The sequence below is a fragment of the Urocitellus parryii genome, chromosome 9 (assembly GCF_045843805.1).
Source record: "Urocitellus parryii isolate mUroPar1 chromosome 9, mUroPar1.hap1, whole genome shotgun sequence".
Taxonomy (NCBI): domain Eukaryota; kingdom Metazoa; phylum Chordata; class Mammalia; order Rodentia; family Sciuridae; genus Urocitellus; species Urocitellus parryii.
In genome coordinates, this window is record NC_135539.1 from 7,892,296 (window position 1) to 7,916,580 (window position 24,285).

General features: G+C 54.0%; 2 protein-coding genes across 3 annotated transcripts in view; one reads left to right on the forward strand and one right to left on the reverse strand.

Annotated features, from left to right (window-relative positions):
• The window catches only part of Ift140 (intraflagellar transport 140), a 76,084-nt gene extending 66,876 nt beyond the window's left edge, over window positions 1–9,208 (forward strand). For both annotated transcript variants that reach the window (XM_026385607.2, XM_026385609.2), the window contains exons 24-30: window positions 1,055–1,183; window positions 1,353–1,535; window positions 3,495–3,701; window positions 3,930–4,142; window positions 4,220–4,386; window positions 6,084–6,225; window positions 8,097–9,208. In XM_026385607.2, the coding sequence (XP_026241392.2) occupies window positions 1,055–1,183; window positions 1,353–1,535; window positions 3,495–3,701; window positions 3,930–4,142; window positions 4,220–4,386; window positions 6,084–6,225; window positions 8,097–8,291 (1,236 nt within the window). In that variant the 3' untranslated portion in view covers window positions 8,292–9,208. The remainder of the gene's footprint in view (window positions 1–1,054; window positions 1,184–1,352; window positions 1,536–3,494; window positions 3,702–3,929; window positions 4,143–4,219; window positions 4,387–6,083; window positions 6,226–8,096) is intronic.
• Window positions 9,209–9,228: 20 nt separating this feature from the next.
• Window positions 9,229–23,077, reverse strand: Telo2 (telomere maintenance 2). The gene is made up of 20 exons (XM_026385610.2): window positions 22,561–23,077; window positions 21,542–21,819; window positions 20,829–20,897; window positions 20,099–20,246; window positions 18,233–18,335; window positions 16,317–16,385; window positions 16,007–16,148; window positions 15,795–15,931; window positions 15,068–15,147; window positions 14,810–14,911; window positions 14,441–14,529; window positions 14,199–14,296; window positions 13,848–13,964; window positions 13,551–13,622; window positions 12,488–12,679; window positions 11,961–12,052; window positions 11,326–11,425; window positions 10,964–11,028; window positions 10,636–10,751; window positions 9,229–9,340 (listed from the first exon to the last, which is right to left on the reverse strand). Exons 1-20 carry the CDS (start codon window positions 22,893–22,895, stop codon window positions 9,237–9,239), a joined length of 2,508 nt encoding a protein of 835 aa, XP_026241395.2. The 5' UTR covers window positions 22,896–23,077; the 3' UTR covers window positions 9,229–9,236.
• Window positions 23,078–24,285: the final 1,208 nt, after the last annotated feature.

Sequence of the window (24,285 nt, forward strand, 5' to 3'; positions counted from 1 at the left end):
GGAGGCTCACGAGTTCAAAGCCAGCCTCTACCAAAGGTGAGGTGCTAAGCAACTCAGTGATTCCCTGTCTCTAAATAAAATACAAACTAGGGCTGGGGATGTGGCTTAGTGGTCAAGTGCCCAAGTTCAATTCCGGGTACTCCAAAAAATGAAAAAAAGAAAAAAGTGTTTCAGTGGCAAGGGTGGAAAAAATCATGGTGCACACCCCCGTACCCTGCCACTGTTTTCCACATCCTCTTGGCTCTGCCTGGCTTCCTCCCATCTCACTTCCTCCCTCTGATGTGGTGAAGCACTGAATGGCTGCTGGGTGCTCTGGCATCCAGTACTCCTGAGCCAGTAGGGGGCAGGCTGAGTGTAGCCTCATGGACAGGCAGGCACCTACCTCATCAGAAGTTGTTGGACATTCTGCATCCATAAAAATGTCCCAGCCCAGGGGAGCTGGGGCTGTGGCTCAATGGTAGAGCACTCGCCTGGCACACACGAGGCACTGGGTTCGATCCTCAGCACCACATAAAAATAAAATAAAGGTATTGTATCCACTTACAACTAAAAATATATATTTAAAAAAATGGACTGGGGCTGAGGCTCAGCGGTAGTGCACTTCCTTAGCATGTGTAAGGCACTGGGTTCAATTATCAGCACCAAATATAAATAAATAAATAAAGGTCTATCAACAACTAAAAAACAAAACTAAAAAATATTTTTTAATGTCCCAGCCCAGGGTCTCGCTTCTGGAAAGATCCCTCATGTCAAGTATCTTGCAGTGCTTTGTAAAATGAAACACTGCAAGTCCTGGTACACAGACCCATTGAGGCATGGTGCTGGTTGAAAATCATGATGGAGGGCTGGAAGTGCAACTGAGTACAGAAGCTTGCCTAGCACTTTATGAGGCTTTTATGGTGCTACCAAAAAAAAAAAAAAAAAGAAGGCATAAATCACCTGGCAATGCCAAACTGAATGGAAGCAGACACTCAACTGACCATATTCACAAACCTAAGTGGTTTTGAGCGTGCTGAACAGCAACTGCCCACTTAACCCTGCCCCCACCCAACAGGAGAATGGCTTGGATGACCAGCTCATGAACTTGGCCCTGTTGAGCTCTCCAGAGGACATGATTGAGGCAGCTCGTTACTATGAGGAGAAGGGCAAGCAGATGGACAGGGCAGTCATGCTGTACCACAAGGTAAAGGGTCAACCCCAGTTGGGGACCCACGGGACCTGAGGGGGAAGGTGACAGGCTCCTGCAGAGACCAGGGACACTTGTCTTTGCAGGGCTCCAAGAGACCCAGCTGGGTAAGGTTTGGGGTCCCCTGACCCTGAGCAGGCACTCAGAGCTCCACCACTGTCCACAGGCTGGCCACTTCTCCAAGGCCCTGGAGTTGGCCTTCACCACCCAGCAGTTTGCAGCCCTGCAACTCATAGCAGAGGACCTGGATGAGAATTCAGACCCCGCCCTCCTGGCCCGATGCTCTGACTTCTGCATTGAACACAGGCAGTTTGAGAAAGCCGTGGAACTGCTGCTGGCTGCCAAGAAGGTACAGGATTGGTGGGTGTGGGACCCTGCCCACCAGGTGCCCAAGCTTCAGGGAGGGAATAGCTCCACTCCCTCTTGGACTGTGGCTGCCCCCTGTGCTAGAGACAAAGGGCTCTGAGAATAGGGCACCCTTGCCTCCTGCTTACCGTGTCTCCAGGTCAGCCAGGGAGTCAGCATGCCTGTGTGTGTATGCTCAGCACACCACATGGAGTTGCACATCTTACCTTTCATTTATTTATTTTTTGAGACAGGGTCTTGCTAACTTGCCCAGGCTGGCCTCCAACTCAGGCCCTCCTGCCTGAGTAACTGGGACTACTGGTGTGCATCACCCACCCAGTTTAGTCATTCTTTAAGGGTACGGTGCCAGAGTGCTGAGTACATTCACGTAATTACCCAACCAATCTCCATAACATTCGTGTCTTGCCCCTTGAACAACTCCTCACTCCTGTCCAACACCTGGCAATCCCTCTTCCACTTTCTGTCTTTATGGTTTTGGCTCCTCCGGGAGCTTCAGATAAATGGAATCAAACAGTATTTGGTTTTCATATCTGGCTACTGTTGGCACAGCCTCTTGTCCTCTAGGTCCCAGTGCTAGGCAAGCACTCTACTTCTGAGCCACAGCCACAGCCCCTTCACTCATTTTTATTTGTTTGTTGTTGTTTATTTTGTTTTATGTGGTGCTGAGGATTGAACCCAGGGCCTTGCCCATCCTAGGAAAGCACTACCACTGAGCCACAACCCCAGCCCTTTCATTCATCTTTTTTAAGCAAAAAAAATGCTCTCAATAGAAACCTGATGGATACATAGAAAACTGTAAATTATCCAAAATTTTAGCCTGTTCATATTGAAAGCTTTTTCTTCCTGAAGCAAGAGTTAGATGTGCAGTTTTGTTTCTTGCTACTTAGCAATAAAATAATTCTTGCCCAAGTGAGAAGGCACATGCCATTTTCTTGGTCAGAAAGACCTGATGAATCCATGTGGAGATCTTTCTTGAGGAAGTCTGCAAGCGATGCAGCCCCAAGGGGGGGCCAGAGGGTTTCCTAACTACAGAAGTTGACTCTGCAAGCCTCACAGTGAAAACTTGGACAAGTCAAAATAACCAGTGAAATCTGGAAAAGAAGACTAATAAGAGGCAATTGAAGCTCCCAGATTATAAAAGATACCACATGAGATCTAAAAGGATTGGGGTCTTGTACATGAACAAGCATCCAGATCAGGGGAGTTTTAGAAAACCCCAAAACCAGCTGGGCATAGGACTTGGGAGGCTGAGACAAGAGAATCATTCAAGACTAACCTCAGCAACTTAGTAACACAGTTTCAAAAATAAAAATGGCCGGCGACTTATCTCAGCACTTAAGTGCCCCTAAGTTCAGTCCCCAGTACCAAAAAAGAAGAATTATCCCTAACCCTGGGTTCAGCCCCCAGTACCAAGGAAAAAAAGAAATTATAGCTGGGCACAGTAGCACATGCCTGAGACCCCAGCAGCTCTGGGGATTGAGGAGGTAGGATCATGAGTTCAAAGCCAGCCTCAGCAACTTAGTAAGGCCCCAGGCAACTCAGTGAGACCCTGTCTCTAAATAAAATATAAAGAAGGGCTAGGGGTGTGGCTCAGTGGTTAGGTGCCCCTGGGTTCAATCCCCAGTATCAAAAAAGAAAATAATTATTTCTTTTTCTCCCATATCAAATATTTCATTCAAAAAAAAAAAACAGTATATTTTCAGAAAGCTCTAGAATGTTAATAGCATGAGAGAAAATAACATGAGTAAGCCTATGTCCTTTAGGTTGGTGTGTTTGAAGTACCCTTGTCCCTTCCTCTTATCCCTCAGCTGCAGACAGTGGTCACTGTGGAGTCACAGGGCCTGGCTTCCTCTAAGAGTGATAGATGTGAGGGCCACCCAGGCCCTCAGGCCTCCTCAGCAGCTCCAGGTAACAGCCCCTAATTTCTTTGGCGCTCTCACAGTATCATGAGGCTCTGCAGTTGTGCCTAGAACAGAATATGATCATCACTGAAGAGATGGCTGAGAAGATGACTGTGTCCAAGGACTCTAAGAACCTGTCTGAGGAGTCCCGGCGCGAGCTGCTGGAGCAGATAGCCAACTGCTGCATGCGTCAGGGCAACTACCATCTGGCCACCAAGAAGTACACACAGGCCGGGAGCAAGCTGAAGGTGAGGCCAGCTGGGCCACTGCTGTGCCTTTGGCATGGTTCTCCATTCTCTGGTTTTCCCGAGCAGGGGATGAGCTTTTCTGGCCAGGGCTTTGAAGGAGTCCTTTGGGGATCATGATATGTAAGGCCTATTACCTGTCCTACGTCCAACACGAAGCTCATCCTCTGGTTAGCAGCAAATGGAAACCGCCAGCCCCAATCACCCGAACCCTGGTCTTCCTCTGCCTAGGCCATGAGAGCACTGCTCAAGTCTGGAGACACGGAGAAGATCGTGTTCTTTGCAGGCGTCTCCAGGCAGAAGGAAATCTACATCATGGCTGCCAACTACCTGCAGTCCCTGGACTGGCGGAAGGAGCCGGAGATCATGAAGAATATCATCAGCTTCTATACAAAGGGGCGGGCCCTGGACCTCCTAGCTGGCTTCTATGATGCCTGTGCCCAGGTACAGATCCTCCTGGGATCCCCACAGGTTTAGGGAGGGTTGGGGAGCCCCTGGTCTTGACACATCTCCTCATGCAGGTGGAGATTGATGAGTACCAGAACTACGAGAAGGCCCACGGGGCACTGACTGAGGCCTACAAGTGCCTATCCAAGGCCAAGGCCAAGAGCCCCCTGGACCAGGAGACCAAGTTGGCCCAGCTGCAGAGCAAGATGGCATTGGTGAAGAGGTTCATCCAGGCCCGCAGGTGTGTCCCCACAGGAAATGGGGCAGGAAACACAGACAGCTGGCCCTGAACCCTCATGTACCATGTGCTCTTTGGTTTGTACCCCATGACTTTTTTTTTAATACCAGTGATTGAACCCAGAGGCACTTAACCACTGAGCCACATCCCCAAGCCTTTTTATTTTTGAGACAGGGTCTTGCTAAGTTGTTGAGGCTGGCCTTGGATTTGCACTCCTCCTGCCTCAGCCTCCTAAGCCACTGGGATTCCAGGCATGCACCAGCACACCCAGCTGCAACCCATGACTTGCCTACCACCTTTACAGGGAGAGTTTGGACTGACTGCAAAAGATCAGACCAGACCAAGCTTTTGTTTCTGATAGATACTCTTTTTTTTTTAATATTTATTTTTTAGTTCTCGGCGGATACAACATCTTTGTTGGTATGTGGTGCTGAGGATCGAACCCGGGCCGCACGCATGCCAGCAAGCGCGCTACCGCTTGAGCCACATCCCCAGCCCATCTGATAGATACTCGTAGAGGAGTTCCACTGAGCTCCTCTAGGAGGCCCCCTCAGAGCTGGGCACTACCTTGGGAAGGCTGCTCCAAAAACCATCAGAGCTGGGCACAGTGGCCACGCCTGTGATCCCAGCAGCTTGGGAGGCTGAGGCAGGTGAATCAGCAACTTAGTAAGACTAAGCACCCCATGGTTAAGTATCCTTAGGTTCAATCCCTAGACACACAGGTCTGGTCTGGTCAAGAAAAGGTGTGTCCCAGGGAGCCCTGGTCAGGGAATGCAGCCACCCTGGTGGGGTTATGCTGAGGGAGGGGCAATTGTGCTACACAAGGTAGTCCCGTCAGGAGAGGAGGCCCAGGCAGGCAGCACATAGGGTCTAAGTATTTGGTGGATCGCCTTAGTTTTTATCTCTTGGTAGGTAATTGAACTTTTCATACTCACTCTGCCACCATGTAAACAAACATCTGTGTGCTCCCAGGGCTCAGCTTTTGCCCACACTATTAAACAATGTGCACTAACTAAGCAGACTCCTCGGAGGTTGCTGCCTGTGTGGCCTTATGACCTAGGTCTCTGACCTAGGTCTCCCAACCTGGGCTGCAGGGGTCAGGAGTGAAGGATGGGTAAGATGTAGTCTTAGCCACAGAACGGGGTATGTATGAATGAAGAGGAAATGAATAGGGGGTAGGAGTAGCCTGTTAGGGCTCAGCTGTCCAGAGTGGCACACCGGGACAGTCAGCATGGCTGGAAGGATCCTGGACCCTAATGGCTGCAGTTGCCTGCCCTGAACCAGGTTACATCCTGCCAGGTCCCCTCCCTGGTCTCTGCCAACCTGTGTTTAAGCCAACCCTTCTGCCTTGGGCAAGGTGGCACATCCCTTGCTACCCCCCTTCCATGTGACACTAAGCAACCCCCACATCAGTTGTAGCCTAGAAGCTTCTGTCTCCTCTAGATTCTAGGGCAGCAAGAGGATTATAAGCCCCTGATCTTGGTGTCCAACCATAGGACACCACACACTTGTGAGCAGGGAGTACTGAACTTATGAACAACTTAAGGAATTAATGAACTTAATTCACAGAAATTACCTTCACAAAAAATTCGCCCCCCCCACCATTCCCAGAGCTACTGCTATAGGACATATACTGAACTGCCCCCTGGCACACAGCAGATTCTGGGTTCAGGACTCAGGCATCCCCTTTCTTTGAGCAGGACCTACACAGAGGACCCCCAGGAGTCCATCAGGCAGTGCGAGCTGCTCCTGGAGGAGCCCGACCTAGACAGCACTGTCCGCATTGGGGACGTCTGCAGCTTCCTGGTGGAACACTACGTGCAGGGGGAGGAGTTCCAGATGGTGAGCCACCCAGGTCCTGGTGCTCAGCTCAGATGTGGTTTTCAGTCTTTATCATGGGCAGTGGGGACTGAACCCAGGGCTACTGCCTCAGTTCACAAGATGAGAATTGTAACCCAGGCCTTGCACATGCTGTGCAAGCATTCTACCACTAGGTAACATCCTCAGCCCTTCTATTTTTTGAGACTGGCCTTGAACTTGTGATCCTCCTGCCTCAGCCTTCCAAGTACCTGGATCAGAGGTGTGCATCATTGGGCCCAGCTTTGTTCATTCTTGAGGAAGTTGTCAACAACACACCCACATGTGAACCAGCACATGTTGACCACAACTTGTCATTGGTCCTCACTCAGCCATGCTGGGCATCTTCTCATGTACTTCTCAATTTGTGGTCACTGTACTTGGTTCTTACCTTCTTATTGTTGGGTCACCTTCTCTGTCTTCTAGATACGTTTCCTTTATCAAACACACCTTTTTTGTAAGTCTCCTCCCAGACTGAAGGTTCTGTTCCTTCTCTCCTCTGCTCTAGCCACTTGGGCCTACTGTCCTCTGGCTCTACTCACTCTTCTGTCCAGTCACCCCCGAGTATTCTCCGTGTTTCATTCTGGGAAGTTGCTATTGCTCCGGCTTCATCATCTCTCCTTCTGTCATGTCCACCAATGTTAATCCCACCTAAACTTTTCATCTCAGACATTATTTTCATCCCAACAGTCTAATCTTCAACTGAATAAGCACGCCCACTGGACCTGGCTGTGCAACCTCTACTCCAGGCTCTTTCAGCTCCTCACTCTTCCCTCCTCTTGTGTTGGTTGAGTCCTGCTGTGGCCAGGCTCTACTCCCGCCCCACTCACCTTGTCCCACACACCTAGCATGGCTCCTGATGTATGTAAGGTGGTTTGTGAACACCCAGGAGCTCTTCCATTGCACTGGGCTGCCTCCCACCCCTAGCAAGTCTCTATACATATAGGCTGATGGCATGAGAGTGTCAGTGACCCTTCCAGAAGGCAGATTTTACCTTTACTTGCATGATCTTCATATTCTTCTCTGTGCTTACTAGCTTTATCTATCCAAAATAAAATTGTTCCAAGTATTTCACCATCTTTAAGCCGTAAATACTAAGGTCAAATTGTTATTTCTCATTAACAATTTAAAAGCTGCTAAAAAAATTTTGGTCACATTCTGAATTCATGTGCCCCATGGGAGTGAGCCCTAGAAGCAGCATAAAGCCCCATATATTCTCCCCCATTTGTATGTGTCCCTCCCTGAGGATGAAGAGACCTTAAGCATACTGCTCTGAGGCTAAGGCCCATCCTGCCTTGGCCCTGGAGCTCCATCATGAGTGTCCCCCTGGCAAGACCAGATGAAATCACACAGGAAACCCATTGACATTTCCAGTTTACAGGCCTAGGATCAAGGACCATTCACACAGGAGATGCGATAGAATTGGGATAAATCTTATACTAAGCTGAAATAATGCCTGCCCTTCATTCCAGCAAGTACATGTGCTACAGTAGATGGAAATGGAATCCACCCTCCCGCAGCAGGTCCACCACCATCCAGGGAGCAGTTTTAGAGGGAATACAATTCTGGAACTTGAACCACATTCTTGCTCTGGGTTGCCAGAGGACTCTCTGGGGTTCTGGTTTTCAGTTGTTCATACTGGCCACAGCCCGAAACATACCTTGCCCTGGGACACATGTCCCCTTGTAAATACCAGAAACCTCAAAAGGCATGCTTCCCTGCTTACAACCTCTGGGACAGAGTGGGTACTTCATGTTGAGGTGACCTTATTACAGTGAACAGACAAGATGGCTCCCTTGGCCATATGCTGAGGTGTCCACTGGGCCTTTAAGTAACAGCTGTTCCCTCTGCCCTAGGCCTACAGGTACCTCGAGGAGATGCGCAAGAGACTTCCTTCTGCCAACATGTCCTACTACGTGGACCAGCAGACAGTGGATGCCGTGCATCAGGGCCTGGGACTCCCTCTGACACGTGTGGTGCCTGAGCGGATCCGTCACAACAGCATCGAGGACCACGATGAGGTGGTGGAGGAGGTAGAGAATGGTCCCTGATGGGCCTTCACCATTATCCTGCTGCTGAGATCTGCTTCTGGAATTTCCAGTCTCTAGTCCTCATCTCTTTTTTGTAGGGGGAAAAAAAAACTTGTTCATATCATAACAAGTAAGCAGGGCCCAGCCCACAGTGTGCAGAGGACTGACTGTATCCCTAAGCCTTCCCTCAGCGTTCCTGCCTCAGGGCACTTGGCAGCTTCCGTGGTGTTTTAGTTTAATTCCTTTTAAAGGAGCTGGATTCAGTGGATTCAGCTTTCCCAGGTTCTCCCGACTACCAGTTGTGGAGTGGAAGGAACTTGTAGAACTTGGTGCACTGAGGCTGCACCTGGGTCTTGGAGATGCCCATCACTGCTAATCACACCCACACCCAGATGGCTCCAGGATGGTTCAGCAGGGACCACTGTGGCCAGGCCCGAGTCCTGTCAGTCACACCTACCACCAGATATTGACACTCCTACAACTCCAATAAAGCCTACTTTCTCAGAGGCCTAGGCCCCTTCCACCCCTCTTTGCCTCACACTGCACTCCATTTTCATGGCTGCATCTCATAGTCCTCTAGGAACTGAAGTCCCTGCTCACTGAAAACCACAAAGAAGACTTGTGATACCTCCTGCCCTATTTATTCTCCTGGGATAGCACTGAGCCACAGGGCCAAGGGCCAAGCCTGCTCTGCTACTGGGCTCTGAGCAGCTGCTTCCTTCCTGCTTCTAGCATTCCCTGACCACAGGGCCCACTGGGAGCTGCAGGCCAGCACTTGAGTTGCTCTGCCTGTGGGGGCCAGGGCGAGGCCCTCCATATTTTTAGCTGAACACACCCTTCCTACATGCACGCACTGGGACCAGATGGCCCTCCAGACCTGGTCAAACTGCAAACTCAGGTGTTACAGGGGTCCACTCTTTGAAGCCTTCCTCCCACCCAGCAGGAATGCCTAGGGTCCATCAGGGACTAGGAGGGAAGGGAGAGGAGTCTGTCTCTGAGTCGCTCCAGAAGCAGCAGCGCTCTCACGGCCAGCTCCCTGCAGTTCTCATCAACATCTTTCTCAGCCACATCTGCCAGGTAAAAACAACACAAGTACATTGCAGGGCCAGTCATTCCTGTTCCCGACAACCTACCTCACTCACCTGGCAAAGGGCTCTCTACCATGGGACAGGTGATGGAGACACCTCCACTGGGAGGGAGGGATCCAGGCCACATAGCTAAGCTATCCTGAGCACCAACCTGGGTTAAAACCAGCCTGAGGAGATGAGCCCTGAGCTCCTGCAGTTCTTCCAGACTGCATGTGAGGAGACAGAGCTGGTGCTTCCACCCCACCAGGACTGACAGAGAGAGAGGGGCCAGGTCCTGAATAGAAGCCTGGGACTTTCCCAAAGGCCACAGGGAGACAAGGACAAAGGAGGCAGGGACTCTGGGCATCCCTCACTTCCCTTCAAGGGAGATAAAGCCCTCTGCTTCTCTGAGACACAAGCTCTGGTGGTAAGCCATGGTCCTGGGACCTGCATCCCAAGCCCAGGTGCTGGGGAGAGGTCAGATGATGGCTGACCCTCTCCACAGCCACCAAGCCTGCTCTTGGCTCTTGCTGGCACCCAGTGATTCATCTGTTCCACTTCCTGTGGACAATGCCCATTCAAACTAGGACTGTGCCATGGCAGGAGCTAGGCAGGGAAGAAGCCCACAGCTAGGATGGAACAGACACCAATAAAGTCCTCGTATCACCAATGGGAAGGCAGTCTTCCTACAATGATCCTCCCCAGAGTTGCCCACCTGGGGCACCTGCAGCATGTAAAGAGGGACCCTGCCTGGCCCAGATGCCTAACAAGCAGGTGGAACTTGGGCCTAATGAGGGGGGCCTTCCACAAGCCACATGGCTTCAGCAGGATAAGCACAGCAACAGAAGATGCCCGGCCAGAAGCCCAAGAGGCAGGGCAGCTATGAGTCACGTGGGAACCTCAGCTGGACCCTGTATTGGGGTCAAATGGAAAGAAAAAGACATCACAGAGCATCCCAGCTGGAGGGCCTGTCCATGGGTCCAGCTCAGGAGCCTGGGGGGTGTTCAGTGTCTGGAGCTGGGAGGAAGGGACAAAGCACGGCAGACACTACACCTCTAAGTCTGGGTGCAGCCTCCCAGCACTTCCACTACCTGCATAGCCTTCTATCAGGAACCTCAGTGGATTCCCCAAAGCAACCACAGCCATGACTGTCCTCTCCCCCTTGTGCCCCATGCTAGGTTAACCATATTTCTCAGCACAATAGGGAGGGACATGCCCACTCATGAGCTGGGTTGCTCTAGCCTTCTCACATGCCCAGATGTCCTGCCTGCTTGGCCGCTATAGCCAGGGCTACTCACCTGCCAGCCAGGACCTGGTTTCCAGCAGCTCATCTGGCAGGTCCTCTAGTAATCGCTCTGCAGGTACGCTGAGGAGGACAGAGGAGACCGCAGAAAGCAAGCCCCGGCGCACGTAGCTACCAAGCAAGAAGGCAGAGAAGGTGAGGTGCAACTCTGTGGCCAGAGCCCCTAAACAGCACTGCCAGAACTGCAGGGACACTTCCCTGAGTCCAGCAGATCAATCCGCAACACTGCGCATTGGGCCTGGTCAGGCTACCTCCCACCACATAGCCCACACCTTGCTGCCAGAGACTCCATGCCCGCAGCCCGCAGCCCGCAGCCCACTCACGTGTCCACATGGAAGCGAAGGGCCCACACAAATTCCAGCAGGGCCTTACCCATGCGTACAGCCACCTGAAAACCAGCAGAAGTATGGGTACCATGTTCAGCATGCCACTCCCCTTACCCAGCACCCAAAAGACACACATCTGATGCCCCTGTGCAGCTTTACACAGGCCTGTCCTCAGGGCCATGGTAAAGGGAGAATGTCAGGTACGCAGTGCTCCAGGCCCGTGACCGTGGCCATCACCCCCTCCCACACGTAGGGCCACACAGCACTTGTGCCATCAATGTGAACACTTGGGTGAAGCCCACACTCTGCAGCGGTGGACGAGATGTGACAGGACCTGAAATTCCCACTTTACAACTCACTGTGGTGTTGACTGCCAGATACATCAAGGCCCCCAAAGTATGGGTCAGTCTTCCAAGAACCAACTGGTCATCTCCCAAAAGGTCAAAGGTCACTAGAGGCCTGCAACATAGAATCCAGTAGTGGCAGAGCCATGGCACCTCAAGGCTGGCTGTCTAGTCCCAGGGATTTTGAGGGAGAGCCTGGGTCCAGAGGCTATGCAGAGCCTTCTTGCTCTAGTCACCACCCAACCCCACGAGGCTCCAGTAGAACCAGGGAGAAGGTGTTCCCAGAGGCCCAGCACATATGCTGGGCTCAGTGAGAAAGAAGCACAGATTCTCCACTCTTGCCTGAGGGCCACACCTGATGGTGGGTGGGAGCTCAGTGCTGGCCAAGGCAGAAGGAGGTGAGCAAGTGGCAGTCGGAGTGGAGAGCATGCAGGGTACTACCAGTCCATCCATAACCCTGAGACCAGGAGTGGACGGACACAGCAGTGACTGACACACTGCAAAGCTTAATGGCAGAGGGACGCTTCCAGAAAACTTCACATTAACTTAAGAACAACCAAACATGTTCCTGCCCAAAGTCCCACTCAGGCCCCATGCTGTGATGCTTTCTCCAGCCAGTGAGTGTGTCCAGACTGCAGAAATCCACTCACCTGTCAAAATGATGAATGAGGGGGAAAAAGAAACAGCCAGCCACGGAGGCGAATTCATTGGGGCTACCTGCTGGCTCCTGCCAGGGAGAGCCCTGCCAAACAAGCACAACACCCCAACCTGCATGAGGTGCCTGGCCTCATGTCCCAACCCTGTGTGCAATTCATTCAGAGCTGGACAGGCCTCATGGTACAGCAACCCTTGGGCACTGGGATGTAAGCTTCCTGGCCTCCACCCCCACCACCCCATGACAGTTTCTCATCACCAGACATCCCAGGGAATGCAGGGCCAACCCTGGGTGAAAACCCCTCAGGATTCTGCATTTGCATTCACATGTTAAATCCACACTGGTCTGACTACCTTTGATCTGTACCATAAACTCACTTCAAGGAGCACCAGTGTTGGTGCCATCCCTGCCCTAGGCTCCTGCCACCCCCTTGGCACAGATAACACTGGAGGAATGTAATTGCTCATCTTACCACCCAGAGTGCCCTTTCCCTATAAGGACCTGACCAAAGCCCTAACTGACCTTGGAGAAGTGCCGGGTCTTGCTTCTGATCCGATTTTCTACCACCACCCTCCAGTCAGGAACCATGATACTGCCAGACTGAGAGGCAGTCAGTGTTGGTGAGCACTGGGTGCCGGGACCCACGGAACTGTGTTGGGGAGACCGCCCAAGGCGCCCTGGCCGAGACAGCTCCTGGGCAGCCAGAGTCAGGACCTAGAGGAGAGGAGCAACCAGGGGAGTGCTGTGGCTCTGGGGAAGGACAGTCTTTAAACCAAGCCCCACAGAGCCCCAGACCAGCAACAGCACCCAGCAGCCCTCACAGTCTTTTGACAAGGCAGGTGTTCTGGAAGCCACAGAGAAAGTCATCTCCAGTGCTAGTGGGTCTCTGCGCCTTGCTGGGAGGGCAGGCAAGAAGGTGAGGCACCCCAATGCAACCGCCACCTCTCCCTGAGGCTCCCTGGCCTCCACACAGAGCCACTCCTCTGGAGAAGGCAGCCTTAAAGGATGACCAAAAGCATCAGCAAGCGAGCCAGTCTTAGGAGAGCAGACTCGCTGCTACTGCACACACGGAACACCCACAACAGAGTCTCGGGATGAGGGTGACAGCCCACGCTGCCTGTGTAGTCATCTCTCGGCTATTCTATGATGTTAAGAGACCATGCTCCTCACTAAGCACTAGGAGACCAGCCCTGCTCTGAGGCCACCATTCCTGGTGGTCCTGCCACAGGCGGTCCTTCGCCAAGGGCCTAGCAGGCATCAAGCTCCTCCCACACGTCTCATGCACTGGTTCATTCTTTTTCATAGTTGGATGATACTCAGCCATGGGGACACCACATTTTGTTTATATTTAAGTGGTGTATTTTGTTATTTAAAACAAAGGAACTCAGCTGCCAGAGCGCCTGGTCCCCACAGTGGTAAACCTGCATACTTGGCTACACTCAAACAGGAGACAGAAGTCACCTGGCCTTCTCAGATCAACAAAGTGACTTGGGGAGGCTTTGGTCACTGTCCACATAGGTTTTCACCTCCCCACAGTAGGGCAGCTTGGAACTGACTACAGGGAGAGGGATCCAGAGGCACTCACATCCAGGATGTCCATGCGCTGCCGGAGGCTGTAGTTCAGGGCATAGAACTGTGAGGTCAGGTGCTCAGCTACCTAAGCCATGCAGAGAGAGGCCAATGAGGGCCAGGCCCAGGCCATAGACACACTTTCCAGGCACCAGTCAACCCTGCACGAGGTCAGTTACTCAACTGCCTGAGCCAGGCAGAGAGGCCACTGAGGACCAGGCCACAGGGCACACCCTCTAGACACCACACCCAACCTAGTAAAGAGAGCTGTCAGAGTGCTTCCCACTATGGGGCCACCCACACTGGGACTTACCTGGGCTGGGTCTGTGACTGTAACAGCCACCAGGGCTCTCTGGCGCAGTTCCTCAAATCCCGCCACACAGGTCCTCTCCTCCAGGTGTAACAGTACCCTGGCCAGCTCCACACTCACCTACATGAGGGCTGCAGTCAGTATGTTACATGCACCTCAGAGCCTGGGCCACCCACCTGCTGCCCACCTAGCAGAGGCTCCAGGTCTCCTGGAGATGCGCAGCAGCCAGCAAGATGTCCCCACTCTCCATGACCCAGGATGCAAATGGCACAAGAAGAGCTGCCATCGTAGGGGACCTGCCACCAGAGTACTTAGCAACCTCCCCCTTTGCTCTAACACCCTCTTCTTGCTCACCTCCCGTGTGGCCTCAGGGTTCCTGCGGACTAGGCCTTCCAGGGCCTTCAGGGCAGCCTCCCAGCGCTCCATATCCTTATCCTCAAATGTGGTCAGTGCTACACAGAACACAGAAGGCCTCAGTCATCTCAGCCCCAACCCTGAACAACCCTGATGGACCCAGCGTGTCGGGGCAGGGTGGGAAGACCTCAGAGGAAATAGCTGTGAGGTGAGACCTGCAGTGTGACCCCACCAAGGCTCACCTTCCATGCAGTCTCGCACATACTGAGGTGCCTTGCTACTCTTCAGCTCTTTGTCCCCTGACATGTCGTAGGGGATGAAATCATCGTCACTGTAAATGAGACAAATGGAACTGCCCACTCTTAGTGAGAAAACTCAGACTCCGGTGCCACTTATGTACCCCTCCTCAAGGGCAAGTCCTGAAAATGCTGAAACTCACTCCCCAAGTCCCCAGAGCCTTGAAAAGCCACAGCACTGCTGCAGACCAGAAGGAGGCATTGGGGGTGGGCACAGCCACCCCACAGCGTGCACCCCACTGTGCTGGTGACCCGCACAGCTCGGCTCTGCTGTGCAGCCAGTGCCACCCCTCAAGCACAGAAGCCCAGCCCTACCTGTCCAGCTCCGAGTCAGAGCCCTGCAGCTGAGCTGGGGGCACACTACCCTCCATGGTCTCTGCAGGGGTCTCTGCCACAACCGGATCCAGTGATGAGCCTCTGGGAAGCAAGAGGAACAAGCATTCAGGATTGCCTGTGGGGACACTCCCAGCACCTCCACCCACTGCTTCCCTAACTCCTGTCCTGTGAATGGAATCCAGAATGACAAGGTGTGCACACACACAGGGTGGGGATGAGGGATGTGAAGACCCTCACCTTGCCTCCAAGGGGCTGTCTCCCACAGGCCGGGGAGTGGCCAAGGCCAGCATCTCACGGCTCAGCTCATCATCTTCATACTGTAAATATAAAACATACCAGTCATTGACACCCACCAGGCTTCAGACACCACTTCACTGCAGTCAGACACAGTTGGAGCCAGGCCTCCTCTAAAAACATCTGGATCCTGTTTAGTAGCCTGTCCTTTTCTAGAGCAAATTCCAAGTGTGCACCCTGACCTGAGGGTGGTACTCAGTGTGCCAAGGCTATAGAGTCACTTCCTCATGAAGGAACTAGGGCTCCCCAGGAGGCTGATCCCCTGAAGATGTCCCAGGGAGGAGGGGATGTCTGCCATAAGGCCGGGCAGGGCCCAGCAGTCAGAGAAACATGCTGGCCACACAAGTGGCATTCACACCAGGAAGCAGGCAGCAGAGAGGCCAGTCACTGTTCTGCCTGCCCAGAGCAGCCTGTGGCAGACCAGCCCCAGGGCAACAGCTTCCCTCACCCCAACCTCTCTGGAGTTCCACCTCCAGGGATTGTGTCCTGAGGAACATGTGCTGGTGCGTTCAGCCCTAATCTTTGTGATCACCAGGAGCTGAGGTTGACACCCACCACTCCTAGGCCTCAGCCCTCAGTGTAGCCAATGTGGGACACTCCATGGGCCTGGGCCCCAGGAGGGGAGGTACCTACTGAGCTGGAGTATCAGGGAGATCCGGAGCCTGTTCACCTGGAATCTCAATGGAGGCCCCTCAGGGTGGATCCGGGTGCTGATGACCTCGGCCACGATCATGCCTAGGCGGCGCACGGCAGGCAGGCTGCTGTCCAGGCGGCACTTCACACCTGCCATCATGCTGGCCAGCAACTCTGGAAGCACCAAACATGCATCCTGAGGGGTTCTCACATGCCTGGGGCGGGGGTGTGCCCTCACCACCTGCTCACCTTCCCGGCTGTCCCGCAGCTCTGGCTCCCCAAGGTGTGCCAGGCAGATGAGCACCGCCATGCTGATGTAGCGCTGCTGAGCCAGGGGCGTGTGTCGGACAGCACTGCTGCTGCCCCAGGTCTCCAGCAGCTCCTTTAGCGCCTGCAGGCAGCACAGCACCAGCCTGTCAGGCAGCAGTTCTGCCATGGCCCAGGATCATGTGGTGCTAGTGTCCACAGCCACCCCAAGGCTCCAACAGGAGCAAAGTTGGGACCCCCAGCCTTCCCTTCTCTTGGGGTCACCACAGGGTCAGAGGCAGGTAGCACTTACCTGTATGAGGAGTGGACGCCGCTGGCTGTCCATAGCCAGGTACCCCAGCAGGCTCTGCAGCATGGGTGTCTACAACGAGAGTGGTGTCCTTAATGAGGCAGAGGCTGCCTTCCTGCATGAGGCTCCTGAGGGTGAGCGTGTCATGCCCAGGAGTCCAGGCTGAGGACTAGTATGGTAAGTGCCGCCCTCCACCTCCTACTGCTCCTCAGTACCCTCTGCTTCTGCATTTGTCAGTTTTGTTTTTGTTTTTTCCTCAGTGCTGGAAATCAAACCCAGGGCTTCAAGCACTCTAGGAAAGTGCTCTCCTGCTGGGCCATACCCCAGCACAGCACTCATCAGCTTGGGCACATACACTTTTCTAAGGAAATTTTCTATCTCATCCATGTTTGAAAACCAGTCGCCATCAAGCTGCTACATTTCAAAAGTCCTGGATTTTTCTGCTCAGCCCAGGTGCAACTTCCACCTCAGCACTGCCTGCTCTGCTGTTCAGCTTTCTCTTTGTTCTTTGTTTTCTTCCCTTTTGAAAGCTCTCTTGCTGAGCTACATCCCTAGTCCTTTTACTTTTTATTTTGAGACAGGGCCTCACTAAGTCAGCCAGGCTGGCTTTAAACTTGTGATTCTCCTGCCTCAGTTTCCCAAGTAGCTGGGCTCATAGGCATGCATCACGGCAGCTGGTGGTGCCATCATGTTTGTTGTGTGGGGCTTGGGTCACTTTATCTAGCACTATGCTGTAGCACCGTTATTCTCTATTGCTACTCACTTCTGGTCCAGCAGCCCCATCACCCAGAATGACGGCCAGATGTTCAAGCCAGTACTTGGGTTTATCCCATTGGTTGGCTATATTCTGGGGGCCTCAAATGCCCTATAGGACAGGGATTGGGGGCCATCTCTGGCTCTCTGTTTGCCTGGACTGCACTGTCCGCCTGCCTCTCTGAACCCCACCAAGGGCATGAAGCCAGGGTTCAAGAGGCTGCCAGGCCTCCTGATCCAGGCTGCTGAACCTGCGTCATCTTTAGAGCTCTGAAGGACTCCTGCCTACTTCACCCCCATGCACCCAGGGCGAGTTGGCTCTACCTCCACTTTGGCCCCCACCCATCCTCTGCACAGAGGCCAGGGTAGGTCTGGGTAACACAGTCAGGTCTGGATGCCTCTGCTTAAACCTCAGCTGCCCACCCCAACCTGAAGCAGCCCACCCTTGCCACACCTCCTGCTCTCTGGGGCACAGGGCCCACTGCCAGCCGGCTTGCTGGGACCAGTGTTCAGAAGCCAGCCACACAGTCCTCCTGGCCAGACCTCTATCAGGATCATGGCTCTGCACCTGCCAGATCCCCTCAGAGAGGTCTTTGCAGAGCCCTGCAGCACTGAGGCTGCCTCCTAGGTCCCACAGTACCAAATGTGCCATGCTATGAATTACATACCATGGTTTATGCAGGTAGCACAGTCTCCCTGTCTATAACGTGAGTTCCTCAAGGAGAGACTACGGCTCTTCTGTCCACCTGGGACAGAGCTGGGCACACTGTGGGCATCAATGCACTGCTGGTCCCTCCTCAGGCCAAGACATCTGCTCTTGCTCTCCCCTGCCCAACCACCACAGCCCTCCAGTCACAGCCTACACTCCAGGCCACAGGGATAGCTGCACCGTGTCTGGGAAGCACTCAGCAACCAAGTCCCAAGGCACTAACCCCCTTGGGCTTGCTCGGTGTTGTGCAGCAGGGCCTGCAGCCAGGCAGGGCAGTGCTGCTGCTTCACTGACAATTCCCAGGTGACTGCTCTACCTGTTTTCTGTGGCTGGGAATCAAATCCAGGGCTTTGTGCATGCTGGGTACACATTCTTCCACTGAGTTAGCCTCTACTTTTAATAGTGATTCTTCTTGTAACCAAGGGTGGCCTTCACAAGCCCTGCCCTACATTCTCACCGTGTACCGGTACTGCATGAACAGAAGCTTCTGGGTCATCACAAACTGGGCTTTCTTATTCTTCACCACCAGATTCCCCAGGAGTCGTGACAGGACCTCAGGCCTATAAGGCAGGGTCAGAAGAAGCCAGTCATGAGTGCCTAGGAGGTGGGTGGCAGGCTGGGAAAGCACACCCTCTGATGGCACCAACAGCCTGGCCCTGCCACTTGCTCACTGTGGGCCTTGGATAACCTCAATGGGTCCTTAACTTCCCTCCCCCAGGCCTGAATGTAGAGACTGGGTCCCACTCCTGAGCTAAGAGGGTCAACATAGGAGGGAGTCCCTCCCTGCTCTGCCAGGTCCAGGGTGCATACTTCATCTAGAGCAGGGCAGCAAGCCTTTGCTGCACAGGGCCAGAGGGCACATGCTTTAAGATTCATAGGCCAGTCTCTATACCAAACACTCAACATGGCAGTTGTGACTGAAAGCAGCCACAGGCAAATATTTAAATGAGTTAGTATGACTGCATGCCAATAAAATTGTGTGAGTGCGCATGCAAGAGAAAAAGATCCTCCTGCCTCAGCCTTCCAAATAGCTGGGATTACAGGCACACAGCACCACGGTGGGCGCCAATAAAATTTTATTTACAAAAAACACCAAATGAGCCAGATATGGCCCAAGAACAATAGTGTGCAAGCATCAGATCTAGAGTATGGGACCCTGCTTCCTTCAGCAAGCAAAAGCCCAACAAGCCCCCAGCCAGTGTGGAGAGACAGGCTGGATTTCACCCTCACTCATCACATAAAATTCCACACATAGACATAAAATCTGGAAAGAAAAAGAGGAGGGAGGTACAATAAAAACAAACAAACAAAAAAAAAGGTTAAGCTGGAGACAAGCCAGATACCAGAGAAGGTTCCAAAGACCGAGCAAGACCCCCACTGAACCATCCGTGACAGCAGCAATGCATCTTCACCATCCTAAGCCCAACTGCTCACAGGAAAGAGCCCAGAACCTGCAGGGGAACTTCCACAACATATACCAGGAACCAAACATGCAGATGGTGAAGGACGCAGGGAAGGAGTCCACACACATCTGGAATCAAAGACCACAAAGCCTGCTCTCCCCTGCCCAACCACCACAGCCCTGGGGCAGACCTGGGAAGCAGGTGAGGGCAAGGTGCGTGAGCATCCCTTGGGCCCAACAAGGCTGCTTTCAAGAGTGCCAGCTGCAACACACACACACATACCACACACACACACACACACACACACGAGAGGAAGGAGCAAAAGGGCATCGCCACACCCAAGTCAGAGACGACACCCAGAGCACAAAACCACATGCAAGGAATGGTGAGTCAGGGGTGAGGCAGGAGGAGTGAGCTACAGTGCAGGGCAACACCATGACAGAAGGATAACACACACAGTATGCAGGGTGACGAAACATCTGCGGGCTGCTTCTCACACAGTCCTCCTGTCCAATAGGGCTTGGGAGAACACCTACACTGTTTTCACGAGAAAGAAACAGGATCCCTAAGTCTGAAAAGAGCTGCTGCCTCAGCAGAGATTATGGTTCCCCCAGCGTGTGGACTTGGGGAACCCGCCGGGCAGGAGACCTTCTGTATTAAGCCGTGGACACATGTGGAGCCTCCGCTGGCAATGATGAAGGTGGGCACCATCAGTGTGTGCATTTGCACAACCAGTGGCCAGCCTAAATCAGCAATACTAAGGCAGCACCAGCCACCGAACCCAGGGAGTACAACAGGACAACCGGCTACAGCAGGGCCACCAGGAAAAGCAGCACAGGGAATGGCAGCTGCCACAAAGCCCACTCCCCACCCCCCACCCCCAGAGATGCACTGACTGGAAAGAGTGCTGTGCTGCTTACCCCGGAGTGGCCTCCACCAACCCTGTGAGCACAGCCTCCATGGCCCCGTCCGGCACTTGCTCCACTAGGCGCCAGCAGACCCGCTGCCACAAGCAGCTGCCCTGGGTGAGTGCTGTCAGTTGGGGCACCAACCTGCCCAAGATCTCCTCTGAGGAGACACAGAGAGGACATGAGCCTCAGGAGCTGCACTCAGCCAGGGGACCACTGGTCCAGTGTACACAGCATCACGGCTCACCAGCCAGCACAACTGAGCCCCAGAGCTCTGAGCCCTCAGTGGACCCAGGGCTAGCAAGGGGACCCCCCAGAGCACAACTGAGCCCCAGAGCCAACCTCAGTGGACCCAGGGTTAGCAAGGGGACCCCCCCCCAGAGCACAACTGAGCCCCAGAGCCAATCTCAGTGGAGCCAGGGTTAGCAAGGGGACCCCCCCCCCAGAGCACAACTGAGCCCCAGAGCCAATCTCAGTGGACCTAGGGCTAGCAAGGGGACCCCCCAGAACACAACTGAGCCCCAGAGCCAACCTCAGTGGACCTAGGGCTAGCAAGGGAACCCCCCACAGCACAACTAAGCCCTAAGACAAACCTCTGTGGACCCAGAGCTAGCATAGAGACCCCAAAGAAGGCTGGGACCAGCTCCCACTGCTGCTGAGGGGCTTGCAGTGATTCTCAACCTCTCCCAAGGGCTGAATGGGAGAGACAGGTGCTGCTTCCCCCAAGGCAGGCCCTACTCACTGTGTCTCCCCTGGATGCACACCTTCCCAAGGACTCGAGACACAAAGGAGACAGAACAGTGTAGGCCACCTGGGAGAGAAAGCAAGGAGGTCCTGGGACAACACACACAACACCTGACCAAGTGGACAGACCTGCAGAGACTTGAGGGTGCCAGATTCCTCCTGGGCTCTGAGTCCCACAGGGGTGTAGGTCACAGGGGACTTAGGGTGTTGGGCCTGAGCACATGGAAGGACAGTGAACCACAGTGGGAACTCATCACCACAAGGAGATTGAGTTAAGCAATCAGAGTTAAACAAGCTGAGCTGAGGTGCAGCTCAGGCCTGAGTGAGCCCATGATGGAAATAAGAAGGGAGGGGCCATACTGCAGGAAGAGGCAAATCCACCCACTGGCCTTGCCTTACAGGCCACTGACCCATGGAATCACACTGCCCCAGACACTCCTTTCTCTTGAAACTGGAAGCCATGCTTGTGAGGCCCAGAAGAGGCAGAGCCAGCCCCAAACAGCACACAGGATAATACCTAGTGCTCTGTGAGCAAGTCCACCAGCAGCACTTGCCTCCAGACCCAAAGACCTCCCAGCACCTTCACCTTGCCATGGGAGCCTGAAATGCCATCGCCAAAGGCATATGAGACAAACCCAAGTTGGCAGGGGAAGTGGATGGAGAAGGAGGGGATGACAGCTAAGAAGAGGGGCAGGGAGACACAGCACTCACCTCGGAGAGAATCCACCACTGACTGCAGCACCTGCACGGCCTCCTCACCCAGCAGTGGGAAGTAGTTCTGGGGGAAGAACTGGGCCAGGTTATCCTGCTGCAGATGGTTGCCCAGGTGGTCAGGCAGGCTCACCACCTTGCTGAGTAGTGTCTCCTGGAGCAGGGGAAAGCCAGGCTTCATCTGCGGCCGGCACTGCTCCTCCATCAGGGCCGCTACCCTGCCCTCACTCAGAAACCTGGCCAGCAGCTGTGCCATCTTCATCAGACGGAAGCTGGGGCTGAACAAGGACAGGTGTATCGGGCAGAGCCCCTAAGCCTGCTGCGGGCCAAGGGAGTCTCCACAGCTCCCCCTTAGACAGGTAGTCCCAACAGCTCCAGTAACATTTTGTCTTAACTCATAAGCTGAAAGAACACGCTTTGTACTCCACTCCTGAATCAGATACAAGTGGGGTGAGTGCAGCTGGGCCCTACCACCTCCTCCCTTGCTCTGCCTGGATTTTCACAGAGTACATGCTTTTAATCACAGCAACTTCTAAAAACCCAGCTTCTCAAAGACTCCTCAGAGTCCTCACAAGGACTGATCTGTGTGTGATCTGATGCTGAACGTGGGAACTGCCTGGGGCTGGGGGGTCAATGGCAGGCACGTGTCAAAAAAGCTGTGCTTCCCTGTAAAACCTGAAAATGTCCCAAGAGGCCTTAAGAGCTGCCACTGTGCCCAGAAAGCCTCACTGCAGGACTGGGACCACGAAGCAGCAATGCTGCCTAGGGGAGCTGGCTGGGGCCTGCTGTGATGTAAACACCCCTCCTCCCGCCGTCCTGCAAGGTCGAGATGCCGGCAGGTCCTCCCCATCTTAGAGAACACAGCCACTATCAGTTGGGGGGGGGGGGCGGTTTCAGCAGGTCGCAGGCTCTGTTCTCTCCCTGGCACCTTCCAGGATGAACCCTGCAGTTCGCAATTCCCCAGGCCCTTCTGGTCTTCCAAGCCACAGGCCGCTGCACAAGCCCCCAGCCTCACTCACCCGGCAGTGCCCTCGATGGCCTCCATCAGCACTAGGAAGGCCTGGTCAGCAGGGCCCTCCAGGAAGAAGCTGTCCCAGAGCTGCTCCAGCCGGTCGCCGGGCGACAGCTGCAGCCAGCGGGGGCTCAGCCTGCCGACCAGACAGCGCAGCACGGCAGCGAAGTGCTTGGCGGCGAACTCCTCCTGCTCTCCGGGCAGCGCGGGCTCCGCGGTTCCTCGCAGATAGCGCTGCAGGGACTCCAGGGCGGAGAGGACGCGGCCACCGTCCTCAGAAGACTGGAGGATGTGCACCGCTTCCCGGACGCTGAGTCCGACTGCAGAGCGCGCGGGCTCCATGCTGCCGGCAGCCGGGCGCCCGGGACAGCGGGATCCCTCCCTGAGCGCACCGGCTACCCGGCCTGGCCAGGCCTCAACCGGCGGGGGGCCGCGAGCTCCGGTCCCCGCGTGAGGCGTGACTTCGGCCTTCAAAGCCCCCGCCGCTCCCCGCTGGGTTCCGCGAATCTGCAAAAGCAGGCGGCACCGCGCTTGTGCGTCTGCGCGGCAGGGCAGGTCGGATCGAGGGAGGCGGGTGTGCTCCAGATGGGGCGGGGACCCGTGGCCACGTGACTGTGGGCTGCGCCTGCGCTCCCCACCGGCTGTGCTCCCCACCGCGCTTGAGTTCAAACGCTTGGAGTGCCGGCTGCACGCAGCAGAGGCGGGTGATGGGATCTGGTAGCCGCTGCGAAGGTGCTGTGTAAACTAAAGAGGTGAAGCATCAGGTTCCGTTCCACAGTTGCTCTAGCCACGTGTCGAGGGCTCCCTAGGTCCTAGGGCCGGTGGCCAACCTCCTGGCGTGGAACTATTAACCACTACTCAAAGAAAAGACCACCAACTCCAATTTAAATCAGAATGAAGCAAGCTTGTAATTCCTACCGGCTGAGGCTGTCTCTCCCGAAACCAGTGGGGACAGAAGACAGCCCCGCAGCTCTCTAGGAGGGCACCTTTATAGCTCAGAAAGTGCAAAAAGTGCGTGTGTGGGGGGGGGGGGGTCTTGAGAACTTACAGATAACAGGATTTTAACAAGCATAACACAAAGGCAGGTTAATGGTCCAGCACTTAGGGAGTAAATTTAGATCCCAACATCAGAATTTATGAGGCACCACTAGTTTCAGAGAGGGTCGTTATCTGGCCAGGGAAAGTCAGGCATGGGTGAGTTCAAGGCACCGGCAGGCATTCCAAGCAAGTTTAGAAATCCCAGTAATATATAGTAAAGCCGAAATTAACTTTTCATGCCTTGTGAGGAGACGGCTCCCAATCTTAAGAGGGAATTAGGCTGGGTTTATCAGAGCACCCCCTTGAGGCAAAGTGGTAATACAGTAGTAGAACCCTTGCTGGTAGTGCATGAAGTCCTGGGTTTGTCCCCAGGATGGAAAATAAAAAACTAGAATGTTCTAATGACCTCCCGGGAGAGTAGGTAGGCTTCCCCTTTGGGAAGGGGTGACATTTCAGCAGAGGTGAATGTGGGGGGAAATCTGGGAACATATATTCATTCCACAAACATAAAAGCATCCTTCTTGGGCAGGGGTTAAATGCGGGGGCACTTAACCACTGAGCCACATCCCCAGCCCTTTATGTTTTTTATCTTGAGAAAGGGTCTTGCAAGTTCAAAGTCAGCCTCCACAATTTAGCAAGGCCCTAAGCAACTCAGCCAGACCCTGTCTCAAAATATGTAGGGTGTGACTGAGGG

Coding starts and splice junctions, on each gene's coding strand:
- Telo2 (XM_026385610.2), bottom strand. CDS start 22,895: ATGGAGCCCGCGCGCTCTGCAGTCGGACTCAGCGTCCGGGAAGCGGTG. Junction 16,386..18,232: donor TCATGCAGTACCGGTACACG/GTGAGAATGTAG, acceptor CTCTCGTTGTAG/ACACCCATGCTGCAGAGCCT. Junction 13,965..14,198: donor ACCCTGAGGCCACACGGGAG/GTGAGCAAGAAG, acceptor GCCCTCATGTAG/GTGAGTGTGGAGCTGGCCAG.